General features: G+C 45.1%; 1 protein-coding gene across 5 annotated transcripts in view; it reads right to left on the bottom strand.

The window, feature by feature from the left end:
• The window catches only part of ATP2B3 (ATPase plasma membrane Ca2+ transporting 3), a 147,819-nt gene that overhangs the window by 48,895 nt on the left and 82,779 nt on the right, over positions 1–16,145 (bottom strand). For all 5 annotated transcript variants that reach the window (XM_063119380.1, XM_063119376.1, XM_063119377.1 and 2 more), the window contains exons 4-7: positions 12,786–12,983; positions 10,503–10,760; positions 7,846–7,971; positions 5,750–5,875 (exon numbers count right to left, since the gene is read on the bottom strand). In XM_063119380.1, coding sequence (XP_062975450.1) covers positions 5,750–5,875; positions 7,846–7,971; positions 10,503–10,760; positions 12,786–12,983 — 708 coding nt within the window. The remainder of the gene's footprint in view (positions 1–5,749; positions 5,876–7,845; positions 7,972–10,502; positions 10,761–12,785; positions 12,984–16,145) is intronic.

Genomic DNA, 16,145 nt, shown 5'->3' with positions numbered 1-16,145 from the left:
ATGGCAAATGGTCAGGGATGATGGGAGATGTAGTCCAAAACATCTGGAGGGCACCAGGTTGGGCAAGGCTGCCGTTGACTCTCAGAATTTAAAATTTAAGCTCCTTGTGAGCTCCAACTCTGTAAAACTCCATGGGCATGGATGTCCATATATGAATGATGATAATAGTTATCTCATCCACACTGTTACGTCCCTTCTTCATGATCAGAGTCCTTTTCTAATACTGAGTGAGCGCTATGGCACACTAACACTCATTTGCCCCTGTTCATTTCTTCAACTAATTTCTTTTAACAGAAGCTGAGCCTGGATAGCTCATAGTCTTGGAATACAGCAACTTTATGATCCCATCTCTAGGCTCCTTTGTTTCCTTTGGGATGCTTACAGATGAGTGAGTGAAGTTGTATGAGTTCAGCATTATTTGAGGGAGGGGTGAAGGTAATGCTTAAACCAAGCCTGCAATTCCAGAAAGAGGAAAATGGATGTGAACTGAAAATGAACGAAAGGTGAAGACAGATGCTGGATTTGAAGAGTAGCCACACTGATTCTTCACCTGTGATTTAGGAGCCCTGCTTTGCAATTTGCATTACATATATTTTTGTATGTAGGTAGGTAACAGCCTTCCCCAACCTGGTGTCCTCTAGATGTGTTGGACTGTAATTCCCAGCCAGCATGACAAGGCTGATGTAATATATTTCTGCCTTGCCTCTCCAAAAGGTTTGATTGAGGTGGCTTACAAAAAATAACACAAAGACTTAGCTCGCACATTACCTTAATCCATGGTTTGTTTAACCCATGATTTGGTTCCCTAGCCAGAGTTTGTCTGGCAGACAATTGAACAATCTGTGGTTTGTTTTCTTAATCCATAGGTAGTTGTTTCCCTCCTCCTCTCCCTTTAGCCCAAATGCCTTTGCTTGTGCTTAGTATTGGCACGTGGAATGGCTTTGGATTTTTTTAACACTCTTGTCCACTGCCTCTGTAGCCTGTTGAAACAACCCATGGTTCTGGGTTCAGATGTGACAAGCCAGAGTTTAAACAAGCCAGAGTTCATAACCCAACAACAAACCATAATTCCCTTTCTGGCTTGTTCATGATGAACAAGCATGGTTGGCTAGCCCAGTTGGGTTCCCATAACATGACAACCAACCCAGAATTCTATAGCCTATCCCATGAGTTAGTGTTATGTGTGAAACCAGCCAAAAATATAAAGTACAAAATAAAATAAAGCATCAAGCAGCACAGGAGCATAATCATAGAGAAATCCTAACCATGAGTGGTGGAGAGATCAGAAGGCATTTTATTAATCCCCCCTCCTTACACATTTTCCATCCCATTGATTACAATAGTTTGTTTAAATTCCCCAGTTTTGGGATATCAAGGGTGAAATCTTGTTCATCCATCTTTGAATGTGAATCATATTTGAATATGAACGGGCTACAGAGTAATGAAGGAAAATGGAAGGAAGTGGAGGGGGGATGGATATGAAATGAAACAAGACAAGAATACCAATTTGGACACACCCTTAGCTGTGGTGCTGAGTCAGTGCCCTTTAGTTATGCTACTGGGTGAAAGTTCATTTACAATTAGTTCATTTTGACACTGAGTCATCACTGACAACCAGTCAGTTGCAGCATGTGGTCAGATCCCAAGGACAATGAACTGACTGTCATATTGGTCCAAGGTCTACTGACACTATGTTAGCTAATTATGATGCTGAGCCCACCAGCAATGACTTCATTATGGTGCTTACCATCAGTGGTGTTATGGTGCTGTTGACGCTAAGCTGCTTGGAGAGAATTTCAAATTAATGTTAGTAAGTGACATGATGCCAGCAGAAGCAAGGCGGCCAACTTATATTACACTATTCTTCATCCAATTGCACTGATTGTTAGTCTGGTTACTTAAAAGTGCATAGTTAAATTATGGAATTCACTATCACAAGATCTAGTGTTGGCCACCAACTTGGATGGCTTTAAAAGAGGATTATACAAATTAAAGGATAAACCTATATCAATGGCTACTAGTCATGATGGCTTTCCCCCTTCCTCCATTTTCAGAGGCAATGCGCCTCTGGATACCAGTTGCTGGGGAACATGAGTGGGAGCATGCTCTTGTAGTCATCTCCTACTTGTGGGTTTCCCATAGGCAGCTGGTCAACCACTGTGAACAGAATGCTGAACTAGATGGACCCTTGGTCTGATCTGGCACGGTTGTTCTTGTGCTCTTTTTATTGTAAGACATCTTGGAAAGGTTGGATCTTGAAAGGCAGGGTATAATCAAACCAATAAATAAAATAAGTAAGGATATTAGGTCTATGTCTATTAACGATCAATTAAATTTGGTAATAGTACAATATGTACAATCACTGTGGTATTTAGTGTACTTCATTGCCCATATTAATGGCTGATGGTGTTGCGTCATTGTAGATGCACACAGAGTCACTTAGCAATGGATTGAGTTAATATATCATGGCAGTGTACCAATTTGCCATTGTATTTAAATTGATTGTGATGGACACACAATGGCAAGCACTGATGGCATCACTGGAGTGATATTTATGAAAGTGTCAGCTACCATCTCTTGGTTAGTTTTGGGGGCTGTCTTCACAGTGCTGCATTCCTCCTAAATCCCATGGTTTCGCTTACCCGAGGTGGTGTTGAGTAATCCCCCTAACCAAGGATGGAACATGGGGGTCCAGTGGTCATCCAGGTACTGGAGCCCGCTGTCTCTTTCTGGCTTCTGGTGACCAATCACCGTTCACCTTCCACTCAGATCATCCCCTGGATTGGCCATGGAGCGAGGCCAGATGGCAGAACAGCCAGGGTGACCTCACTCCCACCAAAAAAGTCAGGTAAGTTCCCGACTTTTTTACTGCACAGCTTCACAGAAAAGCCCCGCAGTGGCTGCAAAACTGTAGCTGTGTCATATAACTGAGCATGTATAGACAGTACCCAGATTAGTTATGATTATTTCTTTATTAAATGCACATCCCACCTTTCTTCCATGGAGCTCAAGGTATACAGCCAGATCCTGACCAGACTCAGGCTTGCTTAGCAACATCAAGACTGCTGTGTTATGCACCTTCAGACAAAGCACATGGGAGCAAAGCATGCTAGGAAAATATATATACAAATATGGAGCTGATAACAGATGGTGCCAATTCACTTTTGGACAGAGGGCAAAACAATAATTCTCAGTTTGACTGGGTGCTTGAATGGTGGCTTTTGATTGACCCAGATTGGCTGACATGTTGGCTTCTGGTTGATACATTGGCAATGAGTCAGCTATTGATACTGTCAGTTTGATGCAGACAGATTCTAATCAATGACTGATGGTGCTGCAGGCAACAGCCATCACTGGCAGTGAACCAGTTAATGCTGATATTGGTTTAATGTCCTTTGGCCATGATGGCTTTAGGTCAATGTCCCTTGACTACTAATCACTTAGCGGAGAGATTAGTAGTGGCAGGTTTTTAAAAGATAACTGTGGAGCAAGTTAATGTTGGATGCAACGCAACTGTCTTGAGGGAATTAAGAATTACAGAATTAAGTTGGTTATTTGAAGCAACAGAAAAAGAAGATATGAGAAGTGGAAAGGTTTTGTCTAGGACAGTTTCTTTCTTTGAGAACTGGCTCCTTTATGTACTGAAAAGGAGGGAGTGAAGTCACATCCATTTTTCTGCAGTTTATGTGGGTTGATGTGGTTAATGATTTGAACTGTTGCTTTATGGAAGAGCCAACAGTAGAGAGAGAAATGCCAAAGTCATGACCAGTCTCTTATCTGAGTCAGACTCCAAAAATGATGAGCCATAATTCAGCAGTCCAATGCTGAGCCAAGAGCGCCAAGTCAAATGCAATTACACTACAGTGCCCTTTAGACGTTCTCCCAGCTGTGTGGGAGTCACTTATCTGTGTATAGCCGGAAGAACATTTAAATGAGCCAATTGCATGGATGGGTACCAATCATGGGAGTCTCTCCCAGGGTACTGGCACCACCCCTCTCCAAGAGCAGTGCCTATACCATGGGAAAGACCAGTGTTATAGACCCACATGCATGTGGTTGGCTCATTCAAATGTTTTTCCCATAGCTGCTCATGGGTTAGCAGCTCCCATCTGGCTGGAAGAGTGTCTAAAGGGCACTTGAGTCATGTTCTCATGAGGGGAGATGGGGCTGTTGCGTTTCCAGCCAGGAGAGGTGACCCGCAAACGTCAGATGCAATCAAGACATCTGGACCAAGAGGGCAAAATGATGATTACAGGTCAAGAGGCAGGCGGAGGTTAGAATCCAGTTAAGGCAGGCAGATGGGCCGGTGGGCAGAAAGGGAAACGCAGGTGAAACCAGGTAAGCTGAAGAGAGACTCACACAGCCAAGAAGGGCAGGAATGGGCGAGAGCAGGAAAGGCAAGCAGGGTTTGTAAGTGGCACAGCTGTAAGTGACTGGTTTCACAGAGAGAAAAGTCATGGGAAGCTCACATGAGGGTAGACAACCTGGGGCCCACCAGATGTTTTGGACTACAATTCCCATCCATCCCAGCCTGCATGGACAATGTTCAGGGATTATGGGAGTTGTTATCCTAAATATCTTGAGTGAATCAGGTTGCCCATCCTATGGCTAGTGACAACAAGAGTCAGGATCCAACCATGCTAGGAAAGGATGGAGTGTGGAAAAGGGCCTGGGAGATTCATGGTGGTATGGGTTCTGTCTCAGCCCCTCACCCTAAAAAAAGTTCCAGGGTTCGGGTTTGCTCTCCACCACTCTGAGAACATTCCCCCAACAACTGTTCAAAATCTAACAAGTGATCCAATAATGCAGGGTCAAAATCGACAGCCCGCCAAATGCTTATTTGGTATCAAATGCTGTTGATCCTGTACCGGTGCCATTGACTTAATATGGTAAATGGGGCTATTTCTTTGTTTTCTTGCTCCCCCCCCTTTTTTTTAAAAAAAATGGAGTAAGGTAAACATAGGGTTCAGAGATGATCCGGGTGTGAGATGAAGCATAAGTATCAATAAAGCACAGCACTGCTTGTGTAACTAAGGGCAGCAGGCGATGCTGAACATGAGGCATCCTAAATAAATTGAATGACCTCGAAGGCAACATACTGCAATGAGGTTCCACCATCTTGTAACCATGATTGTGTATGTTTGCTTAATACTACTGTGTAGAGACTGCAGACATCATAGACATTGAAAACACTGTTTGTGGAGAGATGGACCGGAGGCTGATCACATTGCCCTTGCATTGGCTGTCATAATACACTGGAATTGAACAATAAGCAGCAACTAGAATTGGTCATTAAATAGTCCAAGGTCAATAAGACAAAGATATCCATCTGAAGACAAGGAAAACAAAACCAGACTTGGGACACGCTGAAGAATAATTGAAGTTGTTCTGGGTTCAAGAATAATGCAAGCCAGGTCCAGGAGCTGGCAGGAACATTTACTGCTATGGATAAGCAAAAACAACAATTGCTTCCATCACTTGAACCAGGCCTGAGGCTCGTCTTTTATGCTGAGGTTGATTGATGAGTGAGGCCAGCTGGATCAAGCAGCTGATAACTTCTGCTTGTCCATGTGCTAGGCCCCTCTGCAACACTCTCAGGCCCAGCTGTCCTGTGTCCTCCTCCATCCCAAATGGAGGCCCAGCACTGGCAAACAAAATGGCAGGTGTAATCATGAAGACTGAAACACACCACAAAGGATACGGATGTACACAAGGGAGCAGGTTACCCAGGCCAGAGAGAAAGCCTTACCTTTCTTATCTTTCTTTTCCTCCTCTTCCCCACCAGCACCCAGCAAAGTGAAGATAATCCCAGTCTGCGAGTTGACTCCAACGGCTGAGATAACCATCCGCCCGGAGCCTTCCATGACATGGGTGCCTGCGAAAATCCAAGGGAGAGTCAGGAAGACATCAGGTGGAAACATCAGATGGAGAATCAGGAGCAGAAGGGTCAGATCCCCTGGATTCATTATAAGATCCTGCAGCCCAGGGGTGGGCAGAAGTAGATTGGGATCTACTGGTAGATCTTTGGGTGATTTGCAGTAGATTGGCAAGGGGTTTTGACTCCCTATGGTCTATAATTTAATCATTTAAAAGCCCCCACCCCCACAACTTGATTGTTGAAAAATAATACTTTTTCAGAACCTCTTTCATCCTGAGGGCTGAATTAAACTTTGGAGAGACTCTCAGGTACCACCTTCCAGGTGTGGAATGCAGCTGAAGGCAACGTGCGTAGGACCAAAGGTAAAAGGGAAATAAAAAATACCAGCACTTTTTAGCTTAAAGCACTTACTGCCAGTAACTAAGTCTTAGGAGAAGCATTTCAATGTTTTAGAATGGAGAAACACACACACACACACACACACACACACACACACACACACACACACACATGGGGCCAAGGGAAGGGTGTGTGACCATTTGGTGAATCCTGGAGGCCCAGTCAGGCCGGATTTGGCCCACAAGCCTGCAGTTTAACACCCCTTGGCTATTGTTTTGTAGCACCTGGTGGCTGATAGTAAGAGAAGTGATCTGACAATGAGGATACCTGATCTTGCACTGTTTGGTCTCCTTTTGCAGTGCTCCTGCGAAAGATTTGGAAAGGCCACATGCTTTTCACAGGGGGCAAATGTGTTCATGAAAAATGCTCCCCATCCATTCTGGCTCAGCTCCTGTGTCTAACAGAACCATTTCCATGTTACTTCCTGGTGACCATATGAAAAGGAGGTCAGGGCTCCTGTATCTTTAAGAGTTTATAGAAAAGGAAATTTCAGCAGGTGTCATTGGTATGCATACAGCACCTGGTGAAATTCCCTCTTCATCACAACAGTTTAAGCTGCAGGAGCCCTGTCCTCTTTTTTATCTCGTCACTCTAGTATAGCTCCTGCAGCTTTAACTGTTGTGATGAAGAGGGATGTGCCGACACAAGGGAGTGGTGTGCTTTAGGGCAGGGATGGGCAGACTTCAAGCTTGTGGGATCTGCTTTGGTGTTCGTTAGTTTTTAATTAGAACCACGAGACCCACCTATTGGAGCTTGGTGCAAATGTCCGTGGAATTAAAGAATTCTAATCCCAGAAATCTGTTGTATCATAACTAGTCCTTCCACACAAAACTCTCCCTCCTGGTTCCCCCTAGCTTTCTTCATGTCAAGACGCTGGGGGAAGAGAGTCTTTTTCTTTGCTGTTGTTGCTTTTGGGAGTCAGAAACTTTTGTTGATTACTGCAAATCACCCAGAGATCAATCCTCTGCCTGCCTCTCCTTTAGGGCTCCGTCCATGTGGTACAACACTCCATGTGAATTGTCCAGGTATCTCAAACATGCCTCAACAGCCTTTGTGAAGCACAGGGGCCCTGCTGGCTCCAGGTTTCAGAAGGCCCTGCACAAGTCAACGCAGTGGCCTCCCTCCCTTTCTCACTGTGCCTTATCTTCTTCTTTCTCTGTTTGATTGACAAGCAGGGAGGCAGTGAGCAAGTGGGCCATGGTATCTCCTGTTCCTCCTTCTCACCACCACTGTTGTCCAGGCCAGAGTGGGAGGCAGGTGAACAAGCAGGTTGCCATGGTGAAGAGGAGGAGAAACTCCAGGAGGCTCTTGGCAGTGGGCCCTTGCTGGGGTGTGGGCCCTGGGCAGGTGCCCAACCAGGCCTACCCTTGATGCCAGTCTGCAAATGGACTTCTACGGCAGGCCGGCAAAGGGTTCCTCAAAGACATGTTAGTGTGGGAATGCGTTCCTTGCAGCTAGGAGGTTTTGAATCCACTGCATCCCCCAAGATCAGGTGCACAGTGACCAGAATAACCCAGGCTCCCTCTGGCTTTCTGGAGGTGCAACCCTTTCCTTTGCATGTCCCTCACCTGACAGCAACATGGGATCCTTTTCCACCGATTTGCGCACATGATCCGACTCCCCCGTCAAGGAGCTCTCATCAATCTTGAGGTCATTCCCTTGGATAAGCACCCCATCCGCAGGAAGCAGGTCACCTGGGGAGACAAACAAGTCACAGCAATGGACTCAAAAGTGCAACTAAACTTAGGCTGAGATCCTATGTGCACTTACTGAGGAGGACTAAGTCCCATGGGACTCAGCGGGGTCTACTTCCCAGTAGACATGCAGAGGACGATGCCGTTTGTCTCCAGATATCTCCCCTCCTGCCCTAGGTCTTATCACAATCTCTTAAAGCAGGACTTGGGAACCATAGGCCCAGGGACCAAGTCTAGGCCTCTTGGAGTCCCAATCTGGCCCTCCATGATGTTTCTGAGAACCCCCGGTCCTGCCCCCTTTCCCATGACCGCTGATCATTTGGTGGTTTCCTGGCTCTTGTGCAGCCCCCCCCCCATTCTAAAAGGTGGAAATGCCTCTCTTAAGGCTTCATTTCTGGCAGTAAGAGCTTTAAACTAAAACAGGCTGACATTTTTCACTTTGTCACTTGGAGGCCCAGGTGACTTCAGTGGCCCAGAACGCCCATTACCAACTTGGGCTGCTGTGCCAACTAGGCTCATACTTGGAAAGGGACAGTTGAGCGACAGTATCCATGCACTGGTAACCTCACGATTAGACTACTGTAATGCACTCTATGTGGGGCTGCCCTTGGAAGCTGCAGCTTATGCAGAATGCAGTAGCCTGGGTGCTCAGTGGGACACCCAACTATGTTCACATTACACCTGTGCTAAAAGAACTGCACTGGCTGCCTGTTAGCTATAGAGCTGTGCTCACGGTTATGTTGCTGATACACCAAGCCCTAAACAACTTGGGACCAGGATGCTTAGCAGACCACCTTCCCTTATATATACCTCGCTGACTGTTAAGATCTTCAGAGGAGACCTTGCTGATCATTCTGTGATCAACAGAATATTGCATAACAACAACAACAACAACAACAACATTTGATGCCCACCACTGGAATGCAGCCCCCCCCAGAGTTTCTCTGAAGTTGGATTTTTCACTGGGGTTTCTAGAGGCTTCCCTCCCTTGTCCTAGAGCTACTAGGTTTGCCCATTTGATCACCTCACCCACGCACTACATTTGGGGAAGGCTGGAGCCTCTGCTCCACACCTGCTTTAGACTACCAGGTGTATTACTTCTCATCTCCCACCACCATTCCGTGCTTCATAACTGTTTCTACAATCCTGATATCTTAGAGCAACAAAATACAAAAACCTGTTTGCCAGCCCCATTTTTTGTTTTTAAATTCTGAGCATATGCAGTTTTCATTTTAAACTCACTTAAATCATAGGGCCATCGTGACTACAGGAATAAAATGGGATTTGTTTCTGCTGCCCTGAAGCTAAACAAAGAAGCACCATTCTGTTATACAAGGAAAGGATAATATATATTTTAAAACAAAAATAATAAAATTAGCAGCTGTAACCATGCACATGCCTGGCTGGCCACTACCTAACTATAAAACGGCTTTGAGGATAAGAAGAAAGGCTATTGTGGTGAGCAGTGCTGGCCCTGGTGCTGAAATTGGTTCTTCTTCTTCTTCTTCTTCTTCTTCTTCTTCTTCTTCTTCTTCTTCTTCTTCTTCTTCTTCTTCTTATTATTATTATTATTATTATTATTATTATTATTAGATTAAAACATATACAATTAAAACATATAAATATTAATTTACAAGTTAAAATAGAATTAAACCCCTGTAATATTAAAAACATTTAACATTTTTAAAGAACCTGTCGCTCTCTGGGTTGTCACTTGCCATCACACCCCCTAGACTGTGGGGACCTGGCCCACTGCAGTTGCTACAATTGAGCATCTATGCACCACATGCGCAACAGAAGCTCCCATAAAGTTATGTTCTTGTCCATTGATCCACAGCTATGGACCAGCTCCCAGTCGATACCACAAGCACCCTTCGGGCCTGTTCAGACAACATGCTAAAGCCATTGTTAGGCCGCTAACCCTTGAACAGCAAATGGTTAGTGAGTGTTTAAACCATGGTTATTAGAGCCAGTGTGGTGTAGTGGCTAAAATGTTGGACTGGGAATTGGGAGATCCGGGTTCTAGTCCCCACTCAGCCATGGAAACCCATTGGGTGACTTTGGGCCAGTCACAGACTCTCAGCCCAACCTACCTCACAGGGTTGTTGTTGTGAGGATAAAAATGGAGAGGAGGAGAATTATGTACGCTGCCTTGGGTTCTTTGGAGGAAAAAAGGCGGGATGTAAATGCAAAAACAAACAAACAAACAAACAAACAAATGTAGCCACCTTGGTTAGAAGTTAGGAATGGTTCACACAACACACTAAGTCATGGCTTACATGACATGCTAAGCAATAATGTTTAGGTCAAAATGCTTAAACATCGTGGTTTAGCATGTTGTCTGAACAGGGCCTTCATCCAACAAAGATCTCAAGAATTCCTAAACAGCCACACTAGATATCAGGATGATCAAAGATCAAGGGCTTGACTATTGATGTCATCCAGCACTTCCCCCAGCAGACACATCTTTGGCAGGTCCACATAAACACACTTGGCCTGGCCAATGATCCACCCCCTTCCTTGCCCCTTACCATATTTGATTTGGGCGATGTCTCCGACAACCAGTTCAGCCACGGGGATCTGGACCTGTTGCCCATTGCGGATGACAGTGAATTTCTGCTCCTGTTCGATGCGGCTCTGCAGACCTCGGAATTGCTTCTCCTTGCTCCAGTCGTTGAAGGCCGTGACCAGCACCACACAGATCACCGACAACAGTATGGCAGCACCCTCAATCCAGCCAGCTTCTGACTCACCCTCATCCTCGGCACCAGTCGATACATTCCCGCAGGCTGGGAAATGGGGGAGAAAAGTGTTGTTGGGAGCAGGCTCCTAGTGCCTCCTTTGAGGAAGGTTCGGAGGATGGCAACAAAGGAGAAAACCTTCGGGTGGTGGCCCCCCGATTGCGGAATGCTGTCCCAGTGAGGTCTGTCTGGGACCCACATTATCATCTTTTCAATGCCAGGTTAAGACCTTCCTCTCTTCCTAGACATTTGACGGCATATTCTGAACTTGTTAATGCATCTGTTGAACTGCTTATGGTTGTCACTGATGTTTAATGGGGTTCTGGTATTTCCTTGATCATTGTTTTTGGCCTTTGAATTTGTTTGTCTTTTCTAATTTTGTTGTAAGTTTCATTGTCTTTTTGTTTTGTTTTGAGAAAGGCATCTAAGAAATTTAATAAATATTAATAAGAACAGTCCTTCTACTGGCTCCCTAGCTCTCCTCCTCAAAGAACGTCCATTATCAAGATTCTCTGGGGCCATAGCTAGACGGGTGAAATCCCGGGGTGATCCCCAGGATCGTCCCTGTGCATTCACATGATGCACAGGGGATCCTGGGATCAAGGAGGGATGATCCCTCCCTTGCCCTGGGATCTCACACTACCCTCACAAGGCTCTAGGCCCCAGGCATGGGGTGCAGAGTTCCTCAGGAGTGCTGCGCCCATCGGGGGTGGGGTGGGGTGGAGCCGGGGGAATTTTTTTTTAAAAAAAATACTTACCTTTTGCGCATGAGCACTCATGCGCATCTTCCCCTTTAAGAAAATAAAAACAAATGGCAGGTGTGACGCCTCTCCCTCTGAGGTCGTCGCACGCCACATGTAAACAGAGGGGGGAATCACGCAATAAAACCATCGTGAGATCTTTACCCCTCCATCATGCACTAACAGATAGGTCTAGCTAAGGCCTGGGAGAGAGAGAATGACTACAGGTTGTGGCTTTAATTTTCTAGTGTTGATCCTAAATGTCATATAACAAGCTTATGTTCTAGAAATACATAAATGATGATGATTCTGATTATTTTAATTATTGCCATTTTCTGACTGGCTCAAGTCAACAAAAACACACACAACCTGAGTGATTTCCTAATGCTGCCTGTCTGATGGTAAGCACCTACCAACTGTAGGTGCTTTCAGACAGAGGGCTCCTAGCAGATTGTGCAGCTATGCCATCTTTTGGCAGATTTTCCACTGTAAGAACAAGATGGAAGAAGCAGTAGGAAAACACGGGAGGATTACAAGTGGATAATGATATTGTTTGGACCCCCGTAATGTTCCATGAATGTGGCTGGCCCATTGCACGTGAAAAACCTTGTCTGGAAACTCTGGAGTATTAGGGGAAATTAAAGTGGCAGTTCTGTCAGACCTCAGTTAGGTCCCACCATTTAAATTTCCCACAATACTATGGAGTGATTGCAGGAAATAAAAATGGCAGCCTGGCACCACAGTCAGCCCTGCTGGGGCTCTGGGGAGAGATGAAAGGAAGTATCTCTTCACACAGGGCATAGTTAAATGATGGGATTCATGAGATGTAGTGATAGCCACCAACTTGGATGGCTTTAAAAGGGAAATTCATAGACAATAAGGCTATCAATGGCTGCTAGTCATGATGGGTATATATCATCTCCTGTTTCAAAGGCAGTATGCCTCTCAGTACTAGTGGCTGGGGGACATGAGCAAAAGGGTGCTTTGGCATTCATGGCCAGGGCAGGGTCTACACTTCTGCTTTAGTTTATAATGATATTGACAACTGCTGGGGCCCATGACACGTTCCATTTACCATTTTCAAAACGCTTTCAAAGTATTATATACCGCTTGGTGTAGATTTGGCCCTGCTTATGGGCTTCCTATAGGTCTCTGGTTGGCCACTGTGTGAAAGGAATACTGGACTAGACAGCACAGCTCTTCTCAAATTTTTATGTAATACCATGCCAGGGACATTGTGGAAAATTTAAATGCCAACTCCTAGATCGTCTCGAGGAGGGAGATCCACCCAGCTACAGAGGTAATGTTAGGGTCCATGAGGACCACATCTCACCTTCGCTCTCTTCGCCTGGTGGTGCATAAAAAGACAACCCCAGAGAGATGATGGCAGCAATTTCAAGAATGATCAGGGTCACGTCCTGCAGCGCCTCCCATACTAACTGCAAGAAAGTCTTGGGCTTCTTTGGGGGAATGAAGTTCTGTCCGTAGATCTGCCTTCTTTTTTCCAGGTCGGCTGTGTTGTCTGAGAGACCTGGAAGCAGAAAGAGACCAGGTTGACATGAGACAGCAAACATTCCAGCATGCCAGGAAACTAGCTGATTTATGTCAGGTTCCTTGCCCACTTTTTCATTAAAATACACAAAGTAGTGTATAAAGTTTAAATGTACTAGTAAAAAAAAAAAGCATTTACAAAAAGATATACTGTAAGAGTGTCTCTTTGTATAATAACCAATTCCCAACATCCTCTCTCTTTTTGGTCAAGGCTTCTTTCCAATATGCTACTTTTCTATATGCAAGGATTTATTAGTTTATTTGGTTGTTTAGGGCCAGATCTGCATCAAACAGGAATCCCCTTTCCTTTGTGTCATGTCTTTTAGATTGTAAGCCTGTGGGCAGGGACTGTCAAGAAATACTTTTGTAAGCCGCCATGAGAGCCTTTTTTGGCTGAATGGCGGCATAAAAATACTTAAATAAATAAAAATAAAAAAATAAAAAATATATGGAGTATGTCCTGGGCCCCAACAATTGTCACTAATGTTATAAACTGTTTTAAAGCAGTAGTGTAGATCCTTCCTGGGTGTGTGTGGGAGCATTCAATCATGTGAGCCTTCACCTCCAGTCCAAAGTGGTATAGCCCTGACACAGCAGTTAAAGTGTTCGGCTAGGACCGGGGAAACCCAGGTTCAACTCCCCTCACTGGTGACCTTGTGCTAATCAATACCTCACAGGGTTGTTGTGAGCATAAAATAGGAGAGAGGTCCATGTCTACCACCTTTGTGATCCCTCTCTTCTCACCTGTAAAACCTGGAGAGCAGATCCACCCAAATATTCTCTGCAAATTGTGGCAGCAACGCCAGCCATACGCATTGTTATGCAGCGAAACCTGTTCTGAACTGGTGCACCTCTGTATTGTAGAGACATTTCAAAGAGTTGGTGCCTGGGGCGAAGGAGGAGGCTTTCGCTCCAGGCCCGGATCCTGAAGCTCCTGTGAGATGAAAGGGCTCCAGGGTGGCACGGCAGTTGTCTTCTCTTCCTTTGCGTGGCCTTGGATGTGGGGTGGGAGGGCTTTTTGAAATATTAAAAATGTCAGAGACCCACGCAGCCAGCAGGGATCACAACTCAGGGGGTGTTGACAAATTCCCACCACAGCCGGCTATGGGGGAGAGCAGCATACCTCGATCCCCCTCCTCCTATCCCCTTTACTCAGGTGCCACTGCCACTCAGCAAAGGCCATTGGTACTCTCAGTGGCACGAATCTCAGGGGTCAGTAAAAACAAACACCTCTAGTGTAAATATCCTGGAATGGGTACTCACATTACTACCACCCCGACCATCTGGCCAAGATTATTACTGTCTCACCATTTTTAAGGCCCTGATTTGGCTTAAACAATTAATGGTTTCTGTTTGCATTGTAATGCTCTTCAACTGGAGCCCCAAAATTACCATTGCATCCAAGGCAGGTGAGTACCCTGAATGTAGTTGATTAGGCTCAGCAAAATCCAGTAGACGGCATAAATCCTTAGAATCGTAACCACTACTTAATAAAATTAATTAATTAATTAGATTCAATTTGTACCCCACTATTCTACTGAGAAAACAGCACTCTGTGCATAAATTCAAGTTTCTAGTCCCTATGGCTATCACTGTTTATGCCTCTTTGCTAAGGAAACAGACAATGGGTTTCTAGTGGCACAAGATAAAGTTTCTTTAGTCAGCACCCAGTGTCATCTCTATCTCTTTAGAGCAGAGCTGTTTCGTCCCCTTGACTCCAAAGCACTTCACAATATACTGTTTCTACAATCCATGCAAGCAGTTCTCTCTCTGAGTTGCCAACTGATCAGGAAAAATGCCTGACCTGCTCCTGTACCTTTAACAGAAGTTTGATGTGAAGCAATTAGCAAGTGAAGTTCTCAGGACCTGGACAGAAATATTGCCTACTTCTGTTGGTAGAAAAAGCTGTTTTAAAGGCACAGGTGCATGGGGTGGTAAGAAACATGGCAAACTTACCCACGCACTCCACAGCACATAAGGGATGGTAAAAAAAAATAAAAAATGGCAAATTTACCCACCTACCCCACAGCACATAATTCCACATTTGGTTAAAATACACATTGATGGTGTTGTAATGACCGCTTACAAAAAAATAGAGGACAAAAGAGAGCTATGATTCACAAGAAATTTGCACATGCTGATTTACATATGTAGATATAAACCGAGGGAAAAAATTACAATTTTAATAGAAGTATAACACCTCTCACCAGAGTGTGACCATGACCTGTGTGCCTACTGCCCATTCTGCTGTCCAGGGGCTGATTGTGATGGGTAACTCCTGCACAACCTTCTTATGGTTTTTGACCTTTAAAGTAGGCTTGGGCTGGACAGGCAAATAGTGTAAAGTAGCCATGTGTCCTGCTTTGCAGTCCTCGGTGTATTTGTCTGCCCATGGTGTAAGACGATTGTAATCCTAAACGGACTTGCTGGGGATTGCCCCCTCCCAAATACACATTGGGACTTACTTCTGAATAAACTTGCAGACTAATGTGCTGTGTAACCGCAACAACAATAAATCATAGAATCATAGAATAGCAGAGTTGGAAGGGGCCTACAAGGCCATTGAGTCCAACCCCCTGCTCAATGCAGGAATCCACCCTAAAGCATCCCTGACAGATGGTGTCCAACTGCCTCTTGAAGGCCTCTAGTGTGGGAGAGCCCACAACCTCCCTAGGTAACTGATTCCATTGTCATACTGCTCTAACAGTCAGGAAGTTTTTCCTGATGTCCAGCTGGAATCTGGCTTCCTTTAACTTGAGCCTGTTATTCCATGTCCTGCACTCTGGGAGGATCAAGAAGAGATCCTGGCCCTCCTCTGTGTGACAACCTTTTAAATATTTGAAGAGTGCTATCATGTCTCCCCTCAGTCTTCTCTTCTCCAGGCTAAACATGCCCAGTTCTTTCAGTCTCTCTTCATAGGGCTTTCCAGACCCCTGATCATCCTGGTTGCAAATAAGACATGGTTTTGTACACATCTGTCAAGTGTTCAAAGCTCTTCCCATAAAGTACCACAGAAAACCTTACAATAGTCCTGTAGTGTGGTGTAGATCCAGTGTGGTATAGTGGCTAAAGAGTTGGACTTTCAGTCAGGAGATCTGGGTTCTTGTCCCCATTCAGCCATGGAAGCTCACTGAGAGACCAG

This window comes from Elgaria multicarinata, chromosome 3 (assembly GCF_023053635.1).
Source record: "Elgaria multicarinata webbii isolate HBS135686 ecotype San Diego chromosome 3, rElgMul1.1.pri, whole genome shotgun sequence".
NCBI classification, from domain to species: Eukaryota; Metazoa; Chordata; class Lepidosauria; order Squamata; family Anguidae; genus Elgaria; species Elgaria multicarinata.
The sequence above is the reverse complement of the archived record's forward strand: the minus strand, read 5'-3'. Positions and strand labels throughout refer to the sequence as shown.